Source organism: Vipera ursinii, assembly GCF_947247035.1.
Source record: "Vipera ursinii genome assembly, chromosome: 3".
Classification (NCBI taxonomy): domain Eukaryota; kingdom Metazoa; phylum Chordata; class Lepidosauria; order Squamata; family Viperidae; genus Vipera; species Vipera ursinii.
The window spans coordinates 189555054-189572534 of NC_139516.1; the positions used below are offsets into that span (position 1 = coordinate 189555054).

The 17481-nt window shown below is 38.4% G+C and overlaps 1 protein-coding gene across 4 annotated transcripts in view; it reads right to left on the reverse strand.

Moving 5' to 3' along the window:
• The window catches only part of STK3 (serine/threonine kinase 3), a 118388-nt gene that overhangs the window by 92876 nt on the left and 8031 nt on the right, over nt 1–17481 (reverse strand). For all 4 annotated transcript variants that reach the window (XM_083358951.1, XM_083358954.1, XM_083358952.1 and 1 more), the window contains exons 2-6: nt 16980–17060; nt 11627–11755; nt 8465–8579; nt 3971–4135; nt 3051–3218 (exon numbers count right to left, since the gene is read on the reverse strand). In XM_083358951.1, coding sequence (XP_083215077.1) covers nt 3051–3218; nt 3971–4135; nt 8465–8579; nt 11627–11755; nt 16980–17060 — 658 coding nt within the window. The remainder of the gene's footprint in view (nt 1–3050; nt 3219–3970; nt 4136–8464; nt 8580–11626; nt 11756–16979; nt 17061–17481) is intronic.

Sequence of the window (17481 nt, forward strand, 5' to 3'; positions counted from 1 at the left end):
GGTGTTACCCCCCGTAGATAGGGCTCGCAACTTGGGTGTCCTCCTTGACTCACAGCTCAGTTTAGAAGATCATATAGGAGCTGTGACCAGGGGGGCTTTTGCCCAGGTTCGCCTGGTGCACCAGTTACGGCCCTATTTGGACCGAGATGCCCTACGCACAGTCACTCATGCGCTCGTGACCTCTCGGTTAGACTACTGCAACCCTCTCTACATGGGGCTGCCCTTGAATACCACTCAGAGGCTCCAGCTGGTGCAGAATGCGGCCGCGCGAGTTGTGATGGGGGTCCCCCGATACTCCCATGTAACACCTCTGCTCTGCGAGCTGCATTGGCTTCCAGTTGTCTTCCGGGTGAGATTCAAGGTGCTGGTGATGACCTATAAAGTCCTAAATGGCATGGGCCCGGATTATTTACAGGACTACCTTTTGCCGGTGTTAACTTCCCATTGTCCTGTGTGCTCCCACAGAGAGGGCCTCCTCAGGATGCCGTCGGTCAGGGAATGTCAACTGGTGGCCCCCAGGGGGAGAGCATTCTCTGTGGGCGCGCCTGCCCTCTGGAACCAGCTTCCTGTTGAGCTCCGGATGGCTCCCGACCTTCGCTCTTTTCGCTGCGACCTGAAGACTTGGATATTTGAACTTGCTGGCCTGGACTGAGGGATTGGGGTTTTAGATTCTAAATTTTAAATTTTAAATTTTAGAACGTGTTTTATTGTTTAGGGCTACTTGGTTTATTTTAATTTTTGTATATTATGTGTTGTATATAGTGTTTTAATTGCCCTGTACACCGCCCCGAGTCCTTCGGGAGAGGGGCAGTATATAAATCCAAATAATAATAAATAAATAAACATTGATATGCAACACCGTTCGAGCAGAAAAATGCTTGGGGAAAAGAAAGTTCAAGTGGAAAGAATTTCAGCTTTCACTATTCATGCAAATGTTGTTCAAGACACAAATACCAAGTCCAGTCTTAGTTTAAATATGTTAAACTTATTTAAGCAGCTGTCATTACAGCTGCCTTTGTCTTGGAACTTTGTTTTAATTTAGAACATGGCACCATAATCTCCAATAAACTAGCAGAGTGCAGTGGTTAAGGTTTTGGAGTAGCATGTAGAGGACCCAAGTTTCTGAGCTACCCTCAGCCACAGTAGTTCACAAGCTGAGTTTGGGTCAATCACTGCTTTACATACTAATAACATTTGTATAACTCTCACCACAGAGAAAAAAATAAAACGGATAGATCATTATGCATACCTACTTTAGGCTATGGAAGGAAAAGTAGAATATAAATGTAAATTAATCTTTAAAATCTATTATGAATTAAAAATTTGCAGAAATACGAAGCAGCTTTACAGCACTTTGTCACCACCTTTCCAGCCACAAGAATGTGTTCTCTTTATATAAAGAATGGATGCATATTCCCATAACCATAGCCTAAAGTTCTTTTAATAGTGTCTTTAAATCCAAAATCCTTTCCTTACCTTTGCACAAATTTTAGCACAACTCCTTGAGTAGCTAGTGTGTGGTTAGAAAGAGGAAGCTATGCTTGTTTGCATGGAATCTGCTATTTCCGCCCCTGCCAAAACACTTGTTTAAAAAGTCATGTAATATCTCTATTAGACTGTAAATGCAATTGACAAGGAAATGGCCTACTGACAAAGCATTACCTTTGTGGCAGCGCCAACCAGCCTACAGCAAAATAGCATACAGAATAACTTCAACATGCATTCCCAAGTAACAAAACAGTGTTTTACATAAATACCACAGAATCTAAGCAAGATCCAGAAAAAGCAATGAAAGTTTGCCCAAGCTTTCATGCTTGCCTGTATCAATTGAATGTCTTAACTAAAACAAAATAGAAAAGCATCTACATATGTCCAGGAATCTTATGAAGTTGGATCATATAACACTGGGAAAACTATCACAACTGAAATCTGTGTATTTCTTCTTAACCACTGTAACAACTCACTAATAAAAATTAAGAAGAACTATGGGGTATCAAATATACAAAAGAATATTAACTGCATACAAGCCCTTAAAGACCAGAACACAAATTATTAACAAGAACATGTGTTGTGTGTAAAACAATTGTTTTTTTAAAAAAAATGGTTTTGCCCTTTAATACATTTGATTACAAGGATTAAAAAGTTTCAATCTGTCAGTTTGAAAAATTGACCCTTTAGCTAAAAGTAGCTATTTTATACTAAAAGAAATATTTTAATAATATAATTCTTTTCATCATTTAGTGCCTCTTATAAGCAACTATGTTAAAATTGTTCCAGATATTCTCAAGAAAATATGTTATTTCATTTATATGCCACCTTTCTCACAAATAAGGCAACTGCACAATTTACAAACAATAAAAAGATAAATGTAGAAGCAATAGCAATTACAATTATTACACTATCTAAAAAGTTTTTATTAAATAAAAAGTGTTGTTTAACCATTACAGACAATATCCAGCATTAACGTGAATGTCTATTTCTAATACGTCTTATTATGTATTGTTGGTTCATACTTGTCCACTAGTTGGGTTCCGACACTGTACTAAGCAATAAACTATGATTTAAAAACCACAGCTGCTGGATTCATACAGTACAGTATGTTCCTACTATTGCAATCAAGCATTTTCCTTACTAAAAGGACACAAGAGCAGAAACTAAATGTTAGAAATAATATCTTTAACAGCCCAAGCATAGATTTGAAGCTTTTGTACAAGGTTAAAACAGTAGGTGTTTAAACCATACTCCCTCATGTGATGAGACTTATACAAATGATTTTGGAGGAAATAATGGCCCAATAAAAAAATCTGAAGTCTTGGGTTTAGAGTTAAAAAATATGTAAAGTTCTCCCCCCCCCTCTCTCTCTCTCTCTCTCACACACACACACACATTCTTTTATTTAAATATCATAAGCACAAAATAAAATACTTTTACACCCTGTCACTGTAACAGAAAAAACAGTCAGCTTAGCCAAATACTGCTTCTACTTTTTAATGAAAACAGTTTACAAAGTTTTTCTAATTATAGAAAAACTCACAATTTCTGTTCCTTACCCTCATTGGATGAATATCAGCATACGGTGGCTTTCCTTCAGCCATTTCTATTGAAGTAATACCAAGGGACCATATGTCTGCCACACAGTTATAACCAATTTCTTGTATTACTTCTGGAGCCATCCAAAATGGAGTACCTATGACAGTATTGCGTTTTGCCATTGTATCCTGTAAAACATTTTTTTAACTTAACACAAAATGTACAGCATTTTTGGAGTGATGATAGCTCAACACACTACCTGCATGGAAAGACAATCACATCAGCCACTCTATAATTATGAAGCATCCCCAAACCACTGAACCTACACTTATCAACAACAACCATCAAAGGTTTTTCTTTAATAGTTTATCACTCAAATGTTGAACTCAATTTGTTCAATAGAGTCCTGCACTAAACTGTTTACATTACAATCATTAACAATAGCAATAGCACTTAGATTTACATACCGCTCCATAATGCTCTACAGCACTCTTGGAGCAGTTGATAATGTCAAAATATTGCCCCCAACAATCTGGATCTATACAGGAAATCACTGTTTGGACAAAGCATTGAAAAATGCCCCTAAATAATAATGCAGCAACTGTACCTAACCAAGAACTTTAGTCTTCAAAGCCCACATTACAGAAAAAGACTTAAGAGACAATGCACCTAAACCTTCTTTAGAGTTTTCCTGCTTAATGCTGCAATTCAAGAGTTCTCTGGACAAAGCTGCCTCTCCCAGTATATAACACATAGGAACTGTAAATAACCTCATAAAACTGCTATCAAACTGATTTTAATTAGAAAAATAGTCAAAGACGACAACCTATTTAAAGACATGTTATCTTTCAAAATCCTCTCATATCTTATTATTGAAAAATAGCAAATACAATATTTGTTGAGTGTAAAATATAAAATATACTTTTATTTTTATACTTACAGTTAACTGTCCAGCCACTCCAAAATCAGCTAACTTGGCATGCCCTTCAGTATTCAAGAGAATGTTCCCAGCCTTTATATCTCTATGTATTTTTCTCATGAAGTGCAAATATTCAAGTCCTTTAAGGGTAGATTTAAGAATGGTTGCAATTTCATCTTCTGTAAGCTGTAAAAAAAATACCAAAGTTTTTCTTTGGTACACTCACATTCCAAGTGATTGCACATTTATAGAAACAGTGAATCAAACTACAACACAAAATTACTCATGTGGCATACAATTACTGTACAAAATCTTTTTAAATTGTAGAAAGCAAGACTTTATCAAGGACCCATTCATGCTATATGGATTGAGTCTACATAAAATTGTAAATCACTGAACAAGTTTAGGAAGGAGAAAGAGGTATTAACAACAAAGCAAACACTGCAGACAAAAACCTAAACAAATACAGTAAGAAATGCCTAAGAGACTGTAAGAATGTATGTCTAGATTTTGAATTGCATTCAATTTTCTGTATATTCTAAATGAAATTTAATAAATTTAGGATGAAAGCTCTTCAGATACTATAACTTTGGGATATAGAGCTACAAAACACCAACACATGACACATAAATTTCAGTATGATGGATTTGGTTGCAATATCGCAATTAGACCCGTTTCATAGATATGCAGCTATCCAATTATTTTTCTTAAGATTGCTCAAAATGTTGTGAAAAAATTTCATACCACATGTTTATTCTTTCTAAATGTTTATTCTATTTCTGCTTTAAATTTCATTTCGGCTTTACTATTTCTATATATTTGTAATTTTGTGGTGTATATGTGATTTTTTTTTAATTTTAGAATTGAATAGAGCTGGAAGGGATCTTGGAGGTCTTCTAGTCCAGACCCCCGCTCAAGCAGGTGAACCTATACCATCTCAGACAAGTGACTGTCTAGCCTCTTCTTAAAAATCTCCAGTGATGGAGCGCCCACAATTTCTGGAGGCAAGCTGTTCCACTGGTTAATTGTCCTCACTGTTTTTATGGTGAACTCAATTAAAATTATATAAATGGAATGAAATGAAATAATATTGTATAAATAAAATTTGCCAATACCACCCAAAATCCCTGGATGTTACTGCAATAGAAATAAATCATTTTCCACAAACGTTATTTCTAAATCAGCCATCTCTGATTTCAAGATTCATGTTTTAAGTGGTTTAAGTGTTTCATGTTTTGCTCCTTCAAGATACATGCCAGATTTGAAGAACAATTTGATCTGGCAATAAATTAAGTACTTCAAAAGTAAATTCAGGAAGGGAAAAATAATATTAAGATAATAAAAATAATACTAAGAGGTGACTTCAATAGAGCAACATATATAGATACCAGTCAGAACAAAAAATAAAATATTTTTTAAAAGCAGAGATATTTTTAACAAAGTGTCTCTTAAGGGACAACCAAAGTGTTTTTAATGTGAATTCAAGGATTATAGTCTCATTTCAGTTTTCTAAGCATCTATGATGCACAAAAATGGTCTCAGGATCATATCAGATCATGCAAGTGAAAATAAATGTAAGCAAAAATAAAGCAAACGGTACAAACTAAGACTACATATAACTTCATTAGCAAAGGAGGAAGTCATCAGGAAGGATTGCCAAAGCAGTAGAGGAATTTTTCAATAAAAACATCAGGGTAGAAATGACAATTCTCTTCTACAGCATTAGCTTCAATTAAAAAGACCAATTAAAAAGTTTTTTCTATTTACCTGAAAAGGCAAATAGAGTTAAAGGAAGAAACAATACAATTGGAACAGCAAAATTACTACAGCTAAAAAAGTTCAACATTACGAGCCAATGCTTTGAATAAGGAACCTTCATTAGTGAACTAAGATATTAAAATGAAACATGATTTATTTATTTATTTATTAATTCGGTTTATATACCACCCTACTCCCAAAGGACTCAGGGCAGTTTACAAGGCAAAATTTAAAAACAATACAATATAAAATTAAAATTAAATTAAGTCTAGCCGCAAAAATTAAAATCACAATTTAAAAACATTAAACCCCTCAGTCCAGACCAGATAGCTCAAAGAGCAAGGTTTTTAGGTCCCGGCGAAATGAACGAAGGTCGGGGGCAGTCCGGAGTTCCGTTGGCAGTTGATTCCATAGGGCAGGCGCGCCCACAGAGAACGCCCTCCCCCTGCGGATCGCCCGTCGGCAATCCTTGACCGGTGGTACCCTGAGGAGGCCCTCCCTGTGGGAACGCACAGGACGATGGGAAATTGACGCTGGCAGCAGGTGCTCCCTTAGATAATCCGGGCCCATGCCATTTAGGGCTTTATAGGTCATCCCCAGCACCTTGAATCTCACCCGGAGGGCAACTGGAAGCCAATGCAGCTCGCGGATAAGAGGTGTTACATGGGAGTATCAGGAGACTCCCATCACAACTCATGCGGCTGCATTCTGCACCAGCTGAAGCCTCCGACTGGTCCTCAGGGGCAGCCCCATGTAGAGAGCATTGCAGTAGTCTATCCGGGAGGTCACGAGCGCATGGGTGACTATGCGTAGGGCATCTCGGTCCAGATAAGGCCGTAACTGGCGCACCAAGCGAACCTGGGCAAAAGCCCCCCTGGCCACGGCTCCTATATGATCTTCCAAACTGAGCCGTGAATCCAGGAGGACGCCCAAGTTGCGGGCCCTATCAACAGGGGGTAACATCTCACCCACCATAGTTAACGATGGAAAAGGTTGGTTAGTCTGAGATGCCGGTATGCACAGCCACTCAGTCTTGGCAGGATTGAGACGAAGCCTGTTTCTCCCCATCCAAACCCGGACCGCCTCCAGGCAATGGGACATCACGTCGAGGGCATCACTGGGTTGGTTCGGGGTGGAAAGAAAAAGCTGGGTATCATCAGCATACTGATGATACCCCACCCCGAAACCACGAATGAGCTCACCCAGCGGCTTCATATAGATGCTGAACAAGAGGGGAAAGAGGACCGACCCCTGAGGAACTCCACAAACGAGAGGCCTCGGGGCAGACCTCTGCCCTCCCGTCAACACCGACTGCGAGCGGCCCAGGAGGTAGGAGGAGAACCACTGTAAAACAGTGCCCTCCACTTCCAACCCCCCCGAGACGCCGCAGTAGGATACCATGGTCGATGGTATCAAAAGCCGCTGAGAGGTCTAATAGGACTAGGACAGAGGAACAACCCCTGTCCCGAGCCCGGCAGAGATCATTCACCAGCGCAACCAATGCCGTCTCCGTGCTGTACCCGGTCCTGAAGCCCGATTGGTATGGGTCCAGATAATCAGTTTCATTCAGGAACAGAGGAAGCTGAAGTGCCACCACGTTCTCAACCACCTTCGCAAGAAAGCGAAGGTTGGAGACCGGACGATAGTTGTTCAAAATAGCCGGGTCCAGGGCAGGCTTCTTGAGGAGGGGCCTCACCACCGCCTCCTTCAAGGCGGCAGGGAAGGTACCCTCCCTCAAAGAAGCAGTTATTACTGCCTGGAACATATGCCAGCCAGGAGGGGCACGGGTCCAATAAACACATGGCAGAACTCAGTCTCCTCATGATCCTGTCCACCTCATCTGGGGTCACAGGATCGAATTCACTCCAGGTAACATTCTCTAGACTGCTCGATTCCCCCCCCGTCAGTCTGTGCCCAGTCAGAATCCAAACCGGCTCGAATCTGAGAGATTTTGTCCGTCAGATGATAGCTAAACTCCTCGGCTCGCCCCTGCAAGGGCTCCTCCTTCACCTCCTGATTAAGGAGGGAGCGAGTCACCCTAAACAGGGCGGCCGGGCGATTATCTGCGGACGCGATGAGGGCAGCGAAGTAATTAGACTTCGCTGTCCTCATCGCCGCGAGATAAGACCTCGTAAAGGTTCTTAACTGCAACCGGTCAGACTCAGACCGGCTGGATCTCCAACAGCTCTCTAGACCTCGTCTCCGACACTTCATCTCCCGGAGCTCCACAGAAAACCATGGAGCCCACCGGGATCTGCGCCGGGTCAGGGGTCGCAAGGGTACAACACGGTCAAGCCCCTCGGTGGCAGCCCTTTCCCAGGCATCCACCAAGGTGTCGGCCAGGCTGTGAGCAAGGGGAATAGGTATAGACCCAAGCACCGTCTGGAACCGTTCCGGTTCCATTAGGCGCCTGGGGCGGAACCACCTGCCTCCATCTTATTAAGAGATAAATTTTAAAGAATGGTATAAATTAAATTATCCAATTTGTACATTCAAAATCTGAGTATAATCTTCTTTGTGAGAGAATAAATTTAAAATAGCATGAGGAAAACTAAATCCCTTTTTGAAACAGTCTATCAAAATCTGACAAAGTACTGGCAAAAATTAACAACATCCCCTTCTCTACTAATGTTCTTTACAGGACAACATTTCTTCAAGAATTTAAAGGAACTATATGTTAATACTTCAAGGGGCCTATATAAACATGTCCCTAGAGCAAAAATTACAGATGTAGTATTTTATAAAATAAAAACTTACCGTTTTATTTCGTAATCTAATAATGTCAGAGACAGAACCAGCTCCACAGTACTCCATAACAATCCAGAGGTCTGTGTTCTTAAAATAGCTGCCATAGTACTTGACAACATAAGGGCTAAACATAAAAATATAGCTGTCAACATATAGAAGTTAATCTTTAGATATTAGAAAGCAGTTCAATGTTTTTTCCCTGAGCAGTTGCAGTTTTTAAATGTTTTTAAATGTTACAAGATATATTAATCTTCAAAGAATAAAAAAACTGCTGAGCACCTGAGAATGATAAAGAGCTCTTAACACATATTACTTGCCAATTTGTATAAGAACATGTCTTTTTAAATATTTGTATAAGACAAGAGAAAGGGAAATATTCTCAACTGAAAAGTATCCATACACACTTCCAAGTAAGTGCAATTTGAAAAGTAGGTGGGTTTTTTTTGAAGATAAAACAAGTCTACCACCATCCAAAAATCTGCATGAGCAGATATATTTACTTAGAAGAGAGAGAGCCAATTTCCTCATTAGGAACAATCAGATGACCCACATGAATGTACAAACTTTTTTGAGTTTTTCCAAAAAGATGTTATTAGGAAAATCCAGAAAGTAATCCAGAATTTAGCATGAGGTTTGCAATCCAGGCAATATATTGAGTCTACAGACTGAATGCTTCTGTATATAGCTTCCAGCACAATTACTGATCAACTGCCTCAACCATCACACTAATACCAAGGAAACCTTATGCACAACACCCTTTGTCATTCCCAATTTCCAGTCAGCAAGGGAGTTCAATGTGCATGTTTGTCCACAATTCACAATTAACTGACTTTGTTCAAAATGCTCCCTAAAATATTTATTTGACTACTAAGTTATCTTGAGTGAGAACATCTGCTTTGTATGCAGAGGGCCCTAAGACCATTATTTCAATCTTCTGCCGGAAGCTCAGCAGAATCCCAGCTCATCAGCTTTAACAGTTTCTGGCTAGGTAAACTGTAATCCAACTCAACAGAAGTTGAGTCCATCCCTCCAGTGTTTAAAGCAATCAGACAACAAATACTGGATAATGGCAGAATTTAAAGCTTCCAATTTCCTGAACCTAGGAGCTTTCAGGTTAGAGGGAACCTCTGTTGTTTTTTATTTTACTACCAAGTTAGGTGCATCTATTACCATCTTATACCATCATGACTTCTCAACACTGTTAAATGAACATCAACACCCATTGGATCTAACTCTAAATAAAAGTACCGTAATATTCTTATCAGAGATATATAGTAGACTTTAAACCTTCCACCTTACAACTGTGTTATTCCTAAGATACAATACTTTGGGACCATCACCCTTACAAATTCTGACAACCTTACCCTAAAAATTAACAACCTGCAATAAAAGGAGAGATTAAAGAACTGCCGAAGTATATGATATTTAAAAATTTAGAGTCAAGTAGTTTTCTTCCAATTTTCTAAGTCAGGTTGTTAGTCTTACTTTAACTACTGTGTGTTTTTGAGCATTTGTAATTTGTCCATAAAGATCTTTACTGATATAAAACAAACCTCAAAAGAGAAAGAGTTTTTTCTCCCTGCAAATATTTTACAAGGGAGCAATCCACCAATATTTTACTAAGGGCACACCCTTATCTTTGTTCATCACCTATAAATCACTGCCAACTTTGGCATGTAAAGAAACCCCACTTAATCCTTTGTACTATATTGTCTACCTTTGCAATCTATCTGAAGAACCATTTACAAAGCTCCAATGTTACTCTTACACAAATAACTCTGCTATGGTGTAAGAAACTTCTGGTTAATATATTGGGGTTTTTGTCTTTGCTTTATTATCCTCAGAGTTTGTCTCAGTTAATAAATAAAAATCTAAGTATTTATTTAAAAATCATATTTACCAAAAATATAGTACATTTCCCAAGGTTTTCAACCTGATACAAACCACATTGAACATAAATAACATTTCCATTAAATAACATTAAATTCAGAGCCATTGTATGGAGCATACTAAATGGTACAGTTGTGCCCATTTAAAAATGGTTTTGTAAAAAGTGTAAGCACAATATCGTTCTTTTACCCATTAAAACAGGCCATTATTTTTCAAGCTATATGTAACCCTGTAAAAAGCTGCAGATGCTTTAAGGAATCATTAAAATTAATCTGACTCTTAAAGCAGCCACTTTCTTTTCAGGTACAGATGGTGGTCTGAAAAAATGATGGAAGTAGAAGAGGCAAATACTGTGCTCACATGAAGCCCCAAAATTTCTTCCAATTCATTCCCAAGCATGCATACACCTATCTCCTGATTAAGTCAGCTCATAGGCATCCCTACCCCACCTTACATAATAGTATATTTCATTAGACAACAGCTTTTTATTTATGCACACACATTTCTTTTCCTGGTTATTTCATTTCAATATTTATCTTCCTCCTGATTTTAAGGGTCAACACAGTTAAGACTCTGGGCTTGTTGGCTGGAAAGCCGGTAGCCCAGGTTTGAGATCTGAGCACATGAGCTCTTGCCAACCTAGCAGTTCGAAAGCATGGAAATGTGAGTACCACTTTGGTAGGAAGGTAAATAAACAGGTAGGAAAATAACAGCACTCCGTGACATCATGCTGGCCACATGACTGCAGAAATGTCTTCGGATAGCACTGGCTCAATGGCCTTGAAACAGAGATGAGTACCACCCCCTATAGTCAGCAACAACTAGCAGAGTAAAATCCGCAGGGACTTCTTTACTTTTTTTTTTACCTGATTTTAAGAATGATCAGTAAAAAGTTGCACATTTTAAGATGGATACAAATAGAACAAATTACCTAGGAAGGTAATAATCTCCCTTAACTGGCTGTGTTCAAGCAGCTATCTGACACAAATATTTTAATTCTGTATTCTTGCACTGAATTTGCCAGAACTAAACATTTTAAACTTTTCATAAAACCAAGAAAAATTACAACAGCTGTGTTTTCACACTGTTACCTTCATCAGTTCATTTTATCCATACAACTATAGCCAGCAAGTAGGAAAATGGAAAAGCAAAAAAAGCATCTACATTTTTATCACCATCTTATTAAAAAAAATTAAGTGACCCTTAGGCTCTGCTTGCATTTTTAACACATCACTATCTAACTTTTTTATGGCAGAATTTGCATTACAAATTGATCCATACCTGTCACATTGTTGCATTATAGAAATTTCTTTAATTATTTCCTGTAGATCTGATTCAACAGGGACCTGCTTAATTGCTACAACTTGTCCAGATTCCTTATGAATAGCTTTATATACACTGCCATAAGACCTGAAAGAGAAATATTAATTTATGCCATTATTAATAAAATCACCATGCCCACTCAAGCCATTGATTCCAATAGTTTTTGCAATAAAAACATTTACTGCTTATACACATTAACTCCAAAGTTATGTAGTATAAGAGGAAGAATAAATGAGCTTGCATCGCCATCACAGTTCAATATAGCTTTTCATTATCCATTGTACATTGTTACATAACTGTACATATACTTTGTTAATTACTTTCATTTTGTACTAACTGCCTGTTTATTTTTGCTCTCAGTTCCTGTTCAGCAAAACAATGGAAAATAACGCCTCTCCTCTTTTAGTAACCAGTGGGGAGTCTAATGGCAGGAAGAAACCACCAATCTATAAAGCTTTGATATTACTTTTCCAGAATTGCTAGGAGAATGAGCTTGGATATCCCAATACATTCCCAGCAATCATATTAAAATTACTACTTTCGGAAAAGTGCCTCCCTCTTAAGCATAGATTCCCCACACTGACTATGCTTGTCAGAAGCCAGCTGAGGTTACAAATGGTGATCACACGACCCTTCATAAATACATGCCAGTTGCCAAGCACCCAAATTTTGATCACATGACCATAGGGGTACTGCAGTGATCATAAGTGTGTAAAACAATCATAAGTCACTTTTTTCAGCGCCGTTGTAGCTTTAAACAATCACTAAACAAATGGTTTTAAGTTGAGAACTGTCTGCATATAGTCGGGAAGAGTTGACACTGATTTGATGGCACATAAGCAATCAAACAACTAATACGCAAATCAATAGGATGGGGAGAGTGCACACATTTAGCCTTCTTTTAGGCTTTTTGTACACACTTTCCATCAATATATGCATTTTTGTAAATATCTGCCCACTGTGCTAGTCTTTTAGGGTAATATGTTAAACACAGAAAAGGAGAACATAATTTTTAACTTAAAAAAATAGACATAAAAAGAACAGGTTGTACAGCTAAATCTAGTTTGAATCAATACAATTTCCTATACCCGTCTACGTCTTTTTACTCTTGCACATCATCTCTCCTATCATTATGTCCATATATTGTTTCATTCATTTTATTCCTTAAACTTCTCTCTTCTTTTTTGGAGGACCTCATCAATTTCTTCCAACCATGATGTTTGGTCTTACCCTTTCTCTTCCCTATATACTGTATTTGGTCTGCAATGCGACTGTCACTATATGAACAAACCTCAACATTTTTTTTCATATTTATCACTCACTTTAGTCCAATGTACATTTTTTTGCATATGTTAAATCACCCTTAATGCGGTAAAGTTAATGTAGATGCAATTGCTCATCTGGACTACTTTAGGTGCAACAGAATTATTCATTATTCCAGGTGGAATTTGGTTTACTGTAGCTGACATCCATTAAACGGGTAAATTAAATCAATATTTCAGTATATCATGTCAGAAAGAATATTGAGACAAAGATTTTGCAGCAGCTTTCTTTATATTTTCTGTATGAGCCGCGGTAGCGCAGTGGTTAGAATGCAGTACTGCAGGCTACTTCTGCTGACTGTCAGGCTGCCAGCAGTTTGGTAGTTCAAATCTCACCGGCTCAAGGTTGACTCAGCCTTCTGAGGTTGGTAAAATGAGGTACCAGATTGTTGGGGGCCTTATGGTGACTCTGTAAACTGCTTAGAGAGGGCTGTAAAGCACTGTGAAGCAGTATATAAGTGCTATTGCTATTTTATTCATTAGTAAAACATTTCCAAAAGGCTTCAAAAAAACTGAGTTTTAAAAACTTTAATATCATATTAACCGGAAAAAGAAGTTCAATAGTATTTCATTCATTTGGGAACCTAACTAGAACTTATCTAGAAAAAAACAACTAATTTCAGCTGATAAGAATAGCATGATATCCTCTCTTTCTACAGCTTCATTTACTGTCACGTATACTCCAAATCCCTCCAGTCCTCAAAGCAGGTTTTAAGGGGGAGGAGGCTTCACAGAGAAAGAAGGAAAAAAATATTATCATGTAAACAAATTTCCACTTGCATAATAAAAGAATTCACTTAATATTAATTATTTTTCTTAATTATTTTCTTCATTTTTTTAATTAAAAAGTGTTAATCAGAATTAACATTTATCTAACACAGTTCTCAAAGTGTGGTCTGATGATCCCCTATATATCAATAAACATAAGCCACATAAGCCAAGGGAAAATATGTATTGTAAAGAAAAATAAGGCTACTGGACAAACTATCTTAAATTGGTAACGCCAGGAATTCTCCCTCTGAAAAAACCAGTGCTCACATGGCACAGCTAACCCCATGGAAAGGCTGACCACAGTGAACACACAATTACTTATATTCTGGCAATTGTTGTAAATGCCTTCCTAGTCACTGCAAAGAATGCTTAAAAGTCCCCTGCAATGGCTCTATTGGTATTGGTGTTACCGTAGTTTCCGGCGTATAAGACGACTTTTTAACCCATGAAAATCTTCTCAAAAGTCAGGGGTCGTCTTATACGCCGGGTGCTGAAAATTTAGGGACAGGGCTGGCTGGAAAACCTGGAGCGGATCTTCCATTTAGTCTGCACAGGGAAAGCGGGACCAATTGGAGAAGAAGCTGCAGTCTGTGATTTTTTACAGGCTGGGGTCTGGGCGTCTTTCCTTCTAAAGTTGAAGAGCAGCTGTAGGCAGGTGGGGAATGCAAGAGCAACTTGAAAGGCAGGTGGGGAATGCCGTAGCCAGAGCAGCTGCTTAGCTCTAAGGCAGGGGTCAGCAACCTGAAACAGTGAAAGAGCCACTCGGAACCGGTTCCCTCACAAAAGGAAAAACTGGGAGCCGCAAAAAAATGTGTGCACATGCGCATACATGCGCACATGCGCAGAACAGGGTTTGACTGAAGAGTGGAGCCAAGGCGACATATGCACCTACCCTGCATATTTGAATTGATTGGTTGAACTTTTTTAGTCCCACTTTTTTTTTCTGGACTGCACATGGCAGAGGACTGGGAGCCGCAGGAGACGGCTGAAAGAGCCGCATGCGGCTCTGGAGCCGCGGGTTGCAGACCTGTGCTCTAAGGACACATTTGACTCAGGAACTGGGCAGGCTGGCTGGAAAACCTGGAGCGGATCTCCCATTTGGTCTTTTTTTTAAAAAATCCCATTTATATCCCGCCCTTCTCCGAAGACTCAGGGGGGCTTACAATTTAAAGCACGAATCAATGTGCTTAGCCTTCATTCTATGTATATGCCTGCTTATTAGAGCTTTCACACACACACCCACAAGCACACACACACCCACAAAGTCAGCTTATTGCTCCCAACAATCTGAGTCCTCATTTTACCTACCTCGGAAGGATGGAAGGCTGACTCAACCTTGAGCCTGGTGGGATGAGAACCTGCACTAATTGCAGGCAGCTGGTGTTACTTAAGGCTCTGCACAGGGAAAGCTTTAGAGTGAATTAGGAAAAGTGAAAAAGTGAATTAGGAAAATAGGAAACGGTTGCTGGAATTGGGTATGTGTAGTTTAACGAAGAGAAGGGTGACATGATAGCAGTGATCCAATATCTCAGGGGCTGCCACAAAGAAGAGGGAGCCAAGCTATTCTCCAAAGCACCTGAAAGCAGGACAAGAAGCAATGGATGGAAACTAGTCAAGGAGAGAAGCAACCTAGAACTAAGGAGAAACTTCCTGACAGTTAGAACAATTAACCAGTGGAACAACCTGCCTCCAGAAGTGGTGAATGCTCCAACACTCGAGGTTTTTAAGAAGAGACTGGACAGCCATTTGTCTGAAATGGTATAGGGTTTCCTGCCTTAGCAGGGGGTTGGACTAGATGATCTCCAAGATCCCTTCCAACTACTTCTTCTTCTTCTTCTTCTTCTTATTATTATTATTATTATTATTATTATTATTATTATTATTATTATTATTATTATTATTAAGTTTAATCCACTTGCACTGTTTTATGTTTACATGTTTGATGACAAACAGCCTTATGTTTATAAGTGACAGTTTTCCTACTAAGTACCTGCATGTCATAAGCATTTGAATTAAAATTACCATATTAAAATCAAATCTGATGTTTTTTAATTTTTATTTGGTGTGCGTTGGAAGAGGGGTAGTCTTATACAGCGAGTATAGCCCAAACCCTATAATTTAACAGGAAATGTAGGGGGTCGTCTTATACGCCCAGTCGTCTTATACGCCGGAAAATACGGTATAACAGTTTTAACTGGTGGTACCGATCCTACTCTCTCTGGCTTCATCCATCTTTCTCTTCTATAGTGGGTGCAAGATAGACAAATATCGAAATGGGGAGAGAGAAAACAGTCCTCGAAGTCATATGCTTCTGGAGCACTTATCCAATGAACAAGGGAATACAGCAGCATGGTAGGTTTCCCACAATTATAACTGGATCTGTGGAAAATATACATACATGTGTGTGTGTGTATATGTGTGTGTGTGTGTATGTGTATATATATATATATATATATATATATATATATATATATATATATATATATATATATATATATGTATATATATGAGAGACACATTCAGCTAAACTGGGAGGGAGGCATAATTGGAGCCTCTGAAGTATACCTAGTTTGAAACTACATAACATTCTTTCACAAAAGAATTTACCCTCTCCTTTAACCAAAATCATTCTTTGCCATTATTTTTTATATATTAAGAATGCATCACTGAGCTTGTTACCCTGACCAATTTGTAGGTTTTTCTTTATAATACAGCTGGTCCCCATTTAATCTCTCATTCAGTGACCATTCAAACTTATGACAGAACTGAACAAATGGTACTTAAGACCAGTCCTTGTACTTACAACCTCTGCAGCGCCTAGAGTCACATGACTACAATTTACAACCTTCTCTACCGACTTCTGACAAGCAAAATCAAAGGACAAGCTGACAAGACGTTGCAAGTTGCAGTCATGTAAGATCCTTGCTTAATGATGAAAACTGGAACTGTCAGAACTACTAACAAATACTCGCAATCACATGATGTTTTGACTTACAACCACATCGCTTAATGATGAAAGTTTCCGGTTCCAATTAGCATAGTTAAGCAAGGACTACCTATACACAATCTCATTAGGCTAGTTGGATGTAGGCATCAGTCCAAATATGGAAGATTTTTCAACTCAAGGTCAAGCTCACTATCTTCCACTATGTTTGCATGATACGTTTTAATTTTCCCTAGCCATCCATATATCTGTACACATACAAAATTGTACATACCCTTCACCAAGCTTCTCCAAGACATCAAATACTTCTTCAGGCTGTTTAGTCAAGCTGTCTTCACTGAGCTTTTTAAGCTTGCTAATAAAAATATAAAAACATTTGAAATAGTCTACAATTAGTAATTTGCAATTTACTTTCATCTTTAACTATTAAATATACACTTTTATTTATAATAAATAGAAATCTGCAATTTTAATATGCACATAATTTCTCAAAAAAGAGACTAAGGTAACTTCTAGTATTTTATTTATCTATAATTATTCTCAAAACATAAATTGAGGTGTTAATATGTTAATGTCAAAATTACAATTCTTAAACACAAGTGCATCCCATTCAGAAGTAATCAATTTCCCACTTGAAAGCAATTTTAATGGACAACTAAGGGGAAATAATACAAGCAAGCAAATCATAACTTGGGGAGGAAAAAATCTGTATAAAGGGAAAGCAAATCAACAGTTGTGCAACTGACTGCCACCTTACTTGGTTTTTTGGAAATCCT